Source organism: Pseudonaja textilis, chromosome 1 (assembly GCF_049901715.1).
Source record: "Pseudonaja textilis isolate UNSWEBS1 chromosome 1, rPseTex1.2, whole genome shotgun sequence".
Taxonomy (NCBI): Eukaryota; Metazoa; Chordata; class Lepidosauria; order Squamata; family Elapidae; genus Pseudonaja; species Pseudonaja textilis.
In genome coordinates this window covers 269,088,171-269,100,296 of record NC_141990.1, presented here as the reverse complement: position 1 = coordinate 269,100,296, position 12,126 = coordinate 269,088,171, and the positions used below count along the sequence as shown (strand labels likewise).

Genomic DNA, 12,126 nt, shown 5'->3' with positions numbered 1-12,126 from the left:
GATAAAGAGTAGTATGTCATGTACAAATCAATACTGGGTGGGGAATGTTTCCTGGATTTTAATTCAACTTTAGTGTATAAATTATACAAAATTAAAAATGCATATTTTTTATTTGTTGGAAACTTGTATTATGGCCTTGTGTGATATATCAATTGGGCATTTACCATCCAGAGTCCTAATTTATTGTGGCAGTTTATAAATGCAGTAAATAAACAAAGCCCATTCATAAATCTGACAAATTTGAATCTAAATATATTAAATTCCTACAGACTAACAGTCCAGTGCATATGTTGATATGAATGATTGACTTCATCTACTTGTGATGTATACATTATTTAAAATTTAAACTTAAGTTCTAACTTAAACAGTAAACTTAACTGATTTTTATAACAGTATTTTAGTAGGTATTCGGTCAACATATTGTAACATCGCAACTAAATAAAATTATTCAGTCTCCTTTTCTCCAAATGGTTAAAAATCATGTGATTTAAAACTAGTTTCTTTTGTTGCTCTGAACCTTTTTGGTTGGATTTTACACAAAAAGGTTGATTATATGGAGTGCCAGCTATCATTTGGCAGTAGTTGGGAGGTTTCTGGTTTCATTTCTAATTAATGTGAGATCTTTTTCAGGGAGAGAGGTTGAGTCATGCAGTTGGCTGTGCATTTGCAGCATGTTTGGAGCGAAAGCAAAAGAGAGAGAAAGAATGTGGGGTAACAGCCACCTTTGATGCCAGTAGAACCACTTTCACAAGGGAGGGGTCTTTCAGGGTTACTACGGCAACTGAACAAGCAGAAAGAGAAGAAGTCATGAGACAAATACAAGACATCAAAGGTAATAGAATACAAATCTGGCCTTTTCAAGGTTGTATTGTTGAATTCTTTAAAATGTTGTAGATACTTGCAGGCCATAAAGGTATCAGTGAGGTGTTCAACTGTAGTGCCAGGTGTAACAATCATAATGTATTTAACAAGCATTTCTTCATGTTCTTGAAAATGTAGCGAATTTCATTGTGTTTATATGGGTGATATTTTCTTCATTTCTGCTCTTTATCTTTCTGGAAACTCATGTGTCTCATTAGATATGGAGAAATATCTCTATCTTGGTAAAACCTGGGTGTAATGTTTGCCAAAATGGAAGTCAGCTACTATTGTTTTACTGAAAAATCTTGAATACAATCTGATATCTACAACATCTAACAGTGTGTAATTCAGTCAGTCTTTAATCTTCATATGAAAATAGGACCCAGGATGGACTTTGGATCTCATGTCTTCCTAAAGCACTTTTTATCATACCATGTAGACTGAAAAAGGGTTACATAGAATTCAAAAGCGTATCCATTATTATGCATTGATTCTGCTAAAAATAGCATCCTATGAGGCTTTTAGTTGTTTTCCACAAACTAACACTACTTTTTTGAGCTAATTTTGAGAAAATGAATCAGAGCCAAAAGATCAATAGGTTAATGATCATTATTAAATTGGCCTCAAGAATAAAATATAAATGTTTTATATATTTTGTAAATAAATAGGAGTTTGCTACTGTGTTTCTCCAACAATACGGCCTCCACCAATAGGAAGGCCCAGCATGATTTCTAGGCATGAGGTGAAATTAAGCCCCGCCCCCAAAATTTAGGCCTATTCAAACCATGCTTTTCCCCGCCATTTCTCACATTGTTAGAACTACACGAGGTGAAGAGAAATGGGCAGGGGAAGGGCTGGGGGGATGGGGAGAAAACTTGCCTTTAGGAGTGCCCTGCAGGTAGCCTAGGCTAGAATACCCTGATAGCCAATAGAAGCTCCCTGAAGACAGAGTCCCCAGCCGCTTCAGGGCATGGCATGGCTACCCGTGTCCCGTCGTCTTTAGGGCAGTCTCTTTCGGGCAATGGAAGCTCCCCAAATGCAGTCACCAGCTACTTCAACCAACCAGTAGAAGCAGCCTCGCAGCGAGGGGAGTGTGTGTGTGCCACGCCTCGCCCCGAAGCGGCTGGGGACTCTGCCTTCAAGGGAGCTTCGATCAGCGGGTAGAAGCGGCTTCGGGGTGAGTGCACAAACACACTCCCTCGCCACGAGGCGCTTCTATCGGCAGATGAAAGCTCCCTTGAAGGCAGTGTCCCCAGCCGCTTCAGGGCAAGGCGTGGCTGCCCGTGTCCCCTCACCTTTAGGCAGTCTCTTTCAGGCAATGGAAACTCCCTAAATGCAGTCACCAGCCACTTGATTGGCCGGTAGAAGTGGCCTCGGGCAGCGCACACACACACTCTCCCTTCGCTGCAAGGCTGCTTCTTTCGGCAGATGAAAGCTCCCTGAAGGAAGAGTCCCCAGCCGCTTCAGGGCAAGGCGTGGCTGCCCGTGTCCCCTCACCTTTAGGCAGTCTCTTTCAGGCAATGGAAACTCCCTAAATGCAGTCACCAGCCACTTCGATTGGCCGGTAGAAGTGGCCTTGGGGCGAGCGCACACACACACACTCTCCCTTCGCTGCAAGGCTGCTTCTTTTGGCAGATGAAAGCTCCCTTGAAGGCAGAGTCCCCAGCCGCTTCGGGGCGAGGCGTGGTGCACACGCACTCCCCTCGCGAGGCCGCTTCTACCGGCCGATCGAAGTGGCTGGTGAGTGCATTTGGGGAGCTTCCATCGCTCGAAAAAGACTGGCTAAAGACGAGGGGACATGGACAGCCACGCCTCACCCCGAAGCAGCTGGGAACTCTGCCTTCAAGGGAGCTTTCGTCTGCCGATAGAAGTGGCCTCGTGGCGAGTGGAGTGTGTGTGTGTGTGTGTGTGTGTGTGTGTGTTTGCTCGCCCCGAGGCCGCTTCTACCAGCCGATCGAAGTGGCTGGTGACTGCATTTGGGGAGCTTCCATCGCCCGAAAGAAACTGCCTAAAGACGAGGGGACACGGGCAGCCACGCCTCACCCCAAAGCAGCTGGGAACTCTGCCTTCAAGGGAGCTTTTGACTGCCGATAGAAGCGGCCTCGCGGCGAGGGGAATGTGTGTGTGTGCGCTCGCCCCGAGGCCGCTTCTACCAGCCGATCGAAGTGGCTGGTGACTGCATTTGGGGAGCTTCCATCGCCCGAAAGAGACTGCCTAAAGGCAAGGGGACATGGGCAGCCACGCCACGCCCTGAAGCAGCTGGGGACTCTGCCTTCTGGGAGCTGTCATCAGCCAATAGAAGTGGCCTCGCGGCGAGGTACGTGCGTATGGGCCGCTCTAGGTGGGGAAGGAAATTAAGTCACCCCCGAAAAGACGGCCTACCTGTTTTTTCAGGGGTCAAAAAAAAAAAAAGGGCCCGGCCTTATTTTGTGAAAAACACAGTATTTGTCACAAAGAAATAGAATAATTAGTTTACCTTTTGAGTATACATTAGAGAGGGGAAAATGTTTGACTTTTTTTTACATCATTTTGAGCATAGTTCTGTGCTTAATCCCATGTTGTCAAATAATGAAGGAGAATCACCTGCGTTAACAGTTTCCAGTATTTCTGAGCTAATGATCTTGGAAAAAAATAATCATGATCATTAACATTTTGTACTTATTTAAAAAGTAACAAGCCAAGTAAAATTTGAGGGGCTCTCATGGTTCTCACTATAAAATAGTGAGCGTTCAATCTAGTTAGCTGATTCCTCTTTCATCGTGTGTGATATTTCCTGTGCATGCCCAGGCAGGAAAGGCAGAGTTAGAATTGGCATTGGAGCTTGGTATTTTCCAATCTTCATTTAACCTTCTGATATCAACCTCTAAGTGTAAGTTTTATAAATTAAGTAGAAAAACAAGTCTGGTTACAGTTGTTATATACCTTTTGATGATCTCCATATACTATGGAACATATACATTGTTATTTTAAAATAATTAACATGAATGATTACAAAGCAGTATGAAAAATGTAGCTTCATTGAGAGGAAAAAAAGACAAGACATTGTTGTCCCATGAAAATACAGTATCTAAAGCTGAGGGCAACATTTTCATATTTTCCTATTCATGTGCAAAAAAAGTTAGTGGCTCCGTGAAATGATGCATCATGGCTCAAAATATAGTAACTATATAGGAAGTTTCTAAATAGAAGTCTAAAGGACCAGTTGGAAATGTACCTCAGGATGAAGGAATTTGCTGCTTTCTGATCTTGAAATGAATCTCAGCAGCAGATTGAAAATAAATACATTTCAGGCCTTAAGTTATAGATGAAAACCCATTGAACAGGTTCTGGTGCAGAACCTTGGGCATTAGTGCACAAGATGAGTAAGGTCAATTTGAAACCAATTCTTTAAATGTTTAGGCCTGGAAATCATTGTTGCTAATAGTGACAAACTCTTGCCACCTGAGATTTAAAAAGAAAGGTCTGGCCAACAGTTTCTAGAATTGTTACATACCCAAATCTGATTTTTATTTCAGTTTTACAAATGAAGGACTAAGAGCATATACTCAGCCAAATATACTCCTTTCAGTTTGGGGCCGCAAATATAAACAGTAATGGCATGCCAACTCTTCAATAAATAAATCCTATGAATGTTTTTTGCCCCTTGCGATAAGAATGTTTAGTTGATGGTTGAAACATTAATTAGTAATAAATTAAATCATTGAACTGTATTTGCCTTATGTTAAAGATGTAAAGACTATATAAGCCGGAAGCTATATTTTGCTTCAAGAATGTACTTTTTCATAAACTAAAAGAATTTTTTTTTAAAAAAAAGATTAGTCTCAAGTATTCATGCTCTTCATTCTTAAAATATTTCATTACAGTTGAAACAGATGTGAAAACCACCGCTTCAAGTGTTGTACCTGGCAATACGGCTCCATGTCCAGGTTCACCCACTTCTCCTACTGCTGAAGTTGCAACTTCTGCTGAAAAAGAATCGGGCAATCCTCATGCCATCCCTCGGCGACATGCTCCTATTGAACAGCTTGCCAGGCAGGGGTCTTTCCGAGGTTTCCCTGCTCTTAGCCAGAAGATGTCTCCATTTAAACGCCAGCTTTCTCTGCGAATCAATGAGTTGCCCTCCACAGTGCAAAGAAAGACTGACTTCCCTATAAAAAACTCAGGTAGGATAAAAATGTTCCCAAATTCTGTTTTGAGTATGTTTGCTTTTAAGAGAGAACAAATGTTGGATTGATTCTCTTCAGAACTTCTATGTTTCCCGTTTGATATGTCACTACAAGATGCCATTACGTTGCTGGTTTTATGACCTCCGAGTTGTAATATTAAATTCGAAACTGATAAGTTTCTTCTAAATATAATCAGAATTTCTAGATAACATCACACGTTACCAAATATAGGTCTGATATCTATATTCAAAGTTTATTGACTGCTGTTAATTGCCTTTGAACTATAAGGAGTCCACTTAGTTAAAAACATTTTGACTTTGGTCAGCATATCTTGAGTCATACATATTTGCAGTGGTTAATGAGTTAAAGGCCTAGCTTTTGCAAGTGAAAGTTGTGCAGCTTTGATCGTTATTCTGATATTTAATATGGATGTAAGTACTCTGAGAAACTGACATAAAAATCAGAATAATTGTAACCTTCATGCTCATTGCCCCAAATTTTATTCGTTCTTGACTTTTCCTCTTAGGGTTTTGAGAGGACAGATGTAGTTTTTCCTAATCATGGGGGTTGGGGGAAAGATCAAAGAACAAGATTGTGAAAAAGCAGGAAAGGTGCCTTTGTATTATGCTGGGTCATATCTGTGCAAACTTTTTTTCTTCCTCTTTCAGTTCCCGAGTCTGAAGGAGAAGTCGATAGCATTAGTTCATTGTGCTCCCAGATTACAAACGCCTTTAGCACGCCATCTGAGGATCCTTTCTCCTCTGCCCCAATGACAAAGCCAGTAACAGCGGTTGCGCCACAGTCGCCAGCTTTTCAAGGTGTGTGGCCTCTAAACTTGGATGCATGTGATACTTTTTATATGGGCAAATGCTGTTTTCCTTTTGTGTGCTGGCAATGTGATGTTTTAAACCATCTTACAGCTTTTTTGTTTGCATCTGGAATCATTCTGTTTTAACTAAGTTATTTGCTTGTAAGCTACTTATATGTGAAATTCCTAGAAAGTCAAGGACATAGAACAGTCAGTTACATGCTAATAATAATAGGAAAAAAAATTAAAAGAGAAGGCCGTTCCTTTCAGATGTTACAGATAAAACGTTACCATGTAAGGAATTATATGCAATTACCCATTTTCCAGTCTCCTGGATCTTAAAAAAACAACAGATGGATGAATATAAAATAAATATAAAGCCAGTAAATTTGCTACCTGTTGCTTGTTTTAAAGAACACCAAGGCTCTAAAGTTGAAGAGATGTTCCCAACTTTGATGTTAGGCAACAATCTTTATGTCTTGCTTTGATATCTTATAAATAAGATGCAGTTTGCAGCCAAATCTTTGAGACAGTAACTATCTCACTGCTTGTTTTAAATAATGAAAGGCAACTGCTGATAGTCAAAATGATTTTCTTTTGCCTGGATACTGATAAGGCAGGATGTTTCAACCCACCACTTTGTCCTTCTAAACTTGCCCTGAGGGCAAGGAATAAAGTCAGAACTTAGAAAAGTCCACAAAACATCCTTTAAAATATTAGCAAAATATCCAAGCTATCTTCCAAAGGAATTAACAAAATTAAATGTGTTGAATAAAAAAAAATGCTTGTAGAATAATAGTGGACAAGCATGACTAAGTGCTTGATGTATGTTGCATGCTGGCAAAACCATGTGTTATTTTCAACATTCCAGTCACGTGCATGCCTTGCATGAATTAACAGCATTGATGTTGTCTGCTCCAATTTTAGTCAATGGCATTGCCTCTGCCTTCCATGTGTTTGCTGATAAACCAGCTCAAACTACTATAGCATCTACAGCAATACCACTTCGTGAATCCAATCCCTGGGCTCAGTCCCCTGCTGCTCCAGCTGTTGCTAAAACTGGAGCTGTAGCTTCTCCTTCTGGTAAGACTGGGCACTGATCTTGGCGTGTTGCTTTTAGAAGCTTAACATTTGTGATGCTGGATTTGAAAGTTTTCGATCTGTTCTAACAAAATGGTTCTCAAAGATGTTTTTCTGAAAATCCAGAAGCACAGTTAAGGGAAAGCAGAAGCGCTGGACATTTAGATGCAGTATTTTTTTTAATGTGGAAGCTAAATGAGTTGGTGGATGGGTAAATAATATAAATAAATAATATATTAAAGCTTACTAGAAGAAAAGGCTGTTTCAGTAACTAGTAACTTTAATGCAAAAAAGGCTCTTCACACAAACAGTGATTTAGTGTTATAAATTAGTACTTGGAGTAATTAACTTTCTAATATAAATATATAAGATTTCTAGCAATTTAGAAAACTATTTGAGAATCCAACTCTAAGCTATAGCGGATTGTTTTTTGTTTAAATCAAAGTGATATGTTTCTAAAAGCCATTCAGTTTCCTGGAAGAATAGTATTTTTCATGTATTTTTATTCATTTAACCAAAGGTGCAAGGGCTGCTTCACATAATTTACATATTTATCAAATTCCCATAGAATTTAATTAACCATCCGGTCCCTGCATGTTGGCCTCATATCCCCATTATAATTTCATGTCTTTTTACTTGAAGCCTTGTATCCAAATTGCATTACACACATTTCTGAGTGCCTGGAATTTATAACCGAAGGGTGAAGGGTATAGTTTATCTGTTATTGTAGATCAGTTGACTTGGCAAACAGGCTTCCTTTAAAACATTAGAACAAGAAGCTGGACATTGAAATTGAAAAGATAGAAGCAAGCTCATAACTTGTTTAATTAAATGCCCAGATCTAGTCTCAGTTTTAAAATCTGTGTTAACATAACTGGAACTTCATACATACATTAGTCAAAGTGTGTTAATCGTTGTTATGGATTCTTGACTGGCAATAGGAAACTAGCTATTCTACACCTGATGGTGGTTAAAAGCTCCTTCAATTCCGCATCAAATTGTTCTGAAGAAGGGGGAGACAGTGTCTTGTTGAGGTTATACCCCATTCTTAATTTCTTTTCATAGGTGCTGACTGGAGTGCCGACTCAGGAGCTGCCTCACCAAATCTGTTTCAGGCAAGCCACAGACGTACTCCCTCAGAGGCAGACCGTTGGTTGGAAGAAGTATCTAAAACTGTCCGGTCACAGCAGCCTCAGGTGCAGTCCCAGCCTCCAGCTCCCCAGCCGCTCCTCCAGCCTCCTGCAGTGGTTTCTCAGGCAGCACCAGCTTTTCCAGGCGGCACCTTCATTGCACCTCCACCTGTGCCTATTGGGGTGGTGCAGCCCATGCAGCCTACGTTCATCCAGGCTCAGCCCTATGCAGTCGCAAATGGAATGCCCTATTCAGCTCCCAGTGTAACCATGATTGGAATCACCCCTTCCCAGATGGTAGCCAATGTCTTTGGCACTGCAGGTCACAGTCAAGTGTCCCACGCTCACCAGTCACCTAGTCTTATAAAGCAGCAGACATTTCCTCAATATGAAACTAATAGCGCTACTGCCAGCCCTTTCTTTAAACCCTCTGCCCAGCAGGTCAATGGCTCTGCTGCTTTCAATGGTGCGGACCCTGCCAAGTGGCCCACAGAGGACAAACACGTGCTTCCTCCTGGAGCTGGCCAGCAAGTGGATCCATTTGAAGCACAGTGGGCAGCACTGGAAAGTAAATCGAAACAACGTACTAATCCATCTCCAACTAACCCTTTCTCCAGCGAATTGCAGAAGACATTTGAGATAGAACTTTAAGCAGTCCTGTGGCTTGTACTTCATTTCTGTGTATGTGTGTGTTGGCATTGGATGTAAGAGTACACTGGGGGCAGCATTTTTTAATCACTCATGTCCTCTCTTTGGAATTAGGTTGGGGATAGAGAGAGGGGACACTCATGGAAAGAGGCTCTTAAGGCCAGCCTTTTGGGGTATCATCCAGGAAACATACCCCTTGCCACCTGTTTGGGAATTTGAATGGCAAAAGGAATCTGAAAAGGGCTGAAGAAGGGAGTTGAACCTGAAGCCTTTTTTTCCACAGAAACTTCAGGAAACTTCACAAGCTGAAAAGCAAATGACTCACCACTATCTTAAGAATGTGTCTACCTTCCTGTGAATGGCCCATTCCCTTGGGGCAAAAACAGAGGTTAGGGAATCGAGGCACAGTAATGAATGGGCTGGTGGAGAATACCTGCAAGCTGCTCAGAATATACTATCAGTGGGGAAAGGATGAGCTTCCATTTCAAGTAATTATATATATATAGAATAAAGCCAAAATCTTTATTTTTATGCATTTTAGATTATTTTAAATAGTTCTAGTTATTAAAAGTTGAATGAGTTGTAAGTAATCTTGCCAAAGTTATAAAAAAAAGGGGGTTGGATGTAAAATTGTACATAAGATTGATTTATCACTGATTCTTACAGTCAGTAATACGGGAATAGGGTAGGGAGTGGAGTTCCTAGCTTGTCCCTCTCTGTATCATTGTAAGTAGCATATTGCAACTACAATCATGAATCATGACCAATTTTTTTTAAAAAAAATCATTGTAGAGTAGTGTAAGAACAGTATTGTCTTGGTTTGAAAACAATTGGTAAATTTTATCTTTTTTAAGCAATCAGATTAGATGTTAGAGTTCATATAGGTTCTTTCATGTACTGCTGCAGTTTATTTGTCTTACATCTCTTTTAACACTACTGTTACAACTGTAATTATATTTACAATCAGGTCTACTTATGAACCCATTTTAGGTGCATTAAATAGAGTTTAGATTTTTTTAAAAAAATGCTTTCCCATTGTTATATGTGAAAGCTTATAGCTAGACTGCAGCTATTCCATGTCTTTCCTCTGGCAAATCATGAAGTCCATCTCATTTTTAATTTTATTCTTAAAACTTGGCCTTACAAGCAAATGTAAGTTATATATTTGTACTGATGATTTATAATCTGCTTTAACAGAAATAAATGTTGGTAGTAGATTATGTGTCTTTCTCAACAGGTTTCCTTGTTTTCCTGCAACCAGTTTGATCTCCATTTCATTTGGTGTATAGATCACCAAATTTTAAATGTTTGATCTATTAATTACAGGGCAAGATATATACTCCCATTTGTATCTATTGCTTAAAGCAAGAATTACAACTTCTGGAATTTCAGCTTGCTTTTATTTTGAAATTTGTAATATATTTCTTATGTCCCCAGAAGAATGTGGTTCCTACAAATTGCCACATTTCCCATTAAGGGATTATCACCATATTATTCAGAAATAGCCCTGAGGAACTTTGTATTTGTTCTAGAGAATTGTTCATTGTCTAGAGACATAAACTGGTTTTGCTCCGTTTTAGTGTGTCTTAGTACATAATGGAACTTAATGGTATTGCTGTTCAAAGTTACAGTACTTAAGTGGTTTGTTTCAGTACAAAGCATGCTTAATCTAAAACAAAGCTACCTCAAATATAAGTGCATGTATGGTGGATGTATGAATTTGGACTATGCCATACTGCACTTGAGTAAAAATTCACTCTTTTTGTCCTTGGTCTATTCATACCTTTTGCAAATGTAAATGCATGGAATTCTCATAAAGCTGCCACACAGACAATAATTGAATATTGTCAATGAAACATTTGTGTAGAGCCTAAATAAATTCCTATTGGGATCAGAGGCAAGAATTTCCATAATCCAGTAATTTTTGTACAGTGAATGGACAGTTACTAACTTACTACATACAGGTCCAAATACTTTAAGGCCTTACTTCTGTTGTAGAAAAACTTTTATAAAACCAGGGTTTATTTTGGGTCTAGGGAAAATGGCTTCTTGGAATATGCATTCCTTGTGGAGATTGTTGTGTGGAATGAATGAACAAATCATCATCAATGGTTATTTGCTATTAAGGCATAATTCTATCTATACAATTTTATCAACCGACATCAAAAGTGCTTCTCTCAGATATGCGTTCAACATTAATCTAGCAGCAAAAGCTGCTTTGCTATTTTATTATTTCTCTTTAATATTATTAAATAATATTTCCCAGTCATGGGAGTAGATACCAATGTGACCCGGATTTTGAAAAAGAGGTTTGGAAGTGATGGAACTACAGTATATATATATAGCTTTTATATATATAAAAACCCCATATATTCCTGTTACAATGTCTGTTTTTTGAGGTGTAAAAAAATCAGACTAAGACAAATCACTTCAGATTTTTTTCCCACCTTTAATATAACGTATAGCCTGTACAATTCAACTGAAAAAGAAATTGAAATATTTTAGGGGGGAGGAATAACAAAAATACAATAACGTGGCTATATAAGTGTGCATACCCTTTAATACTTTGCTGAAGCACCTTTTGATTTTATGACAGTGTTTTGGGATGCCGATTGGCATGGCGCATCTTCCTTTGGCAATCTTTGCCCACTCTTCCTTGCAAAGTGCTCCCAATCTGTCAGATTGTGAGGGCATCAGCCCTCTTCAGGCCACCCACAAATTTTCAGTTGGATTCAGGTCCGGGCTATGGCTGGGCCATTCCAAAACTTTGGTTTTCTTCTGATTAAGCTGCTCTTATGTTGATATGGAGATATGCTTTAGGTCATTTCCATGTTGAAAGGTGAAATTCCTCATCTTCAGTGTTTTAGCAGAGGCCTACAAGTTTTGTACCAAAATTGACTGATACTTGGAATTGATCATAATTCCTTCCACCTTGACTAAAGTCCCAGTTCCTGTGAAGAAAAGCAACCCCAAAGCATAATACTACCACCACCACGTTTCACTGTATGGTGTACATTTTGTGATGCACATTATTGTTTTTGCACCAAACACACTTTTTTGGATTATGGCCAAAAATTTCAGTCTTGGTCTCATCAGATCATAACACAATTTCCTACATGCCTTTGTCAGATTTGATGTAGGTTTTTGCAAAATGTAGCCTGGCTTGGATGTTTTTCTTTGTAAGAAAAGGCATCCTTCTTGCCACCTTTACCCCATACCCAACACATGTAGAATACAAGCGATTGTTATTACATGTAATACACAACCAGTACTAGCCAGAAATTCCTGCGGCTTCTTTACTGTTGCTTAGCAGCCTCTCAGACTAGTTTTTTTCTTACTTTTTCATCCGTTTCGGAGGGAGCCAGTTCTTGGTAATATCATTATTGTGCCATATTTTCTTCAGTTGTTGATGACTGTCTTCACTGTGTTCCAT

The 12,126-nt window shown here is 39.5% G+C and overlaps 1 protein-coding gene across 10 annotated transcripts in view; it reads left to right on the top strand.

Moving 5' to 3' along the window:
- Window positions 1-9,913, top strand: part of NUMB (NUMB endocytic adaptor protein) — a 72,280-nt gene extending 62,367 nt beyond the window's left edge. For 7 of the 10 annotated variants that reach the window (XM_087921758.1, XM_026709146.2, XM_026709159.2 and 4 more), the window contains 5 exons: window positions 631-832; window positions 4,725-5,024; window positions 5,696-5,845; window positions 6,763-6,918; window positions 7,981-9,913. In XM_087921758.1, the coding sequence (XP_087777884.1) occupies window positions 631-832; window positions 4,725-5,024; window positions 5,696-5,845; window positions 6,763-6,918; window positions 7,981-8,696 (1,524 nt within the window). In that variant the 3' untranslated portion in view covers window positions 8,697-9,913. The remainder of the gene's footprint in view (window positions 1-630; window positions 833-4,724; window positions 5,025-5,695; window positions 5,846-6,762; window positions 6,919-7,980) is intronic. The other 3 variants (XM_026709176.2, XM_026709168.2, XM_087921759.1) reach the window with 1 other exon arrangement.
- The last annotated feature ends 2,213 nt before the right edge of the window (window positions 9,914-12,126 follow it).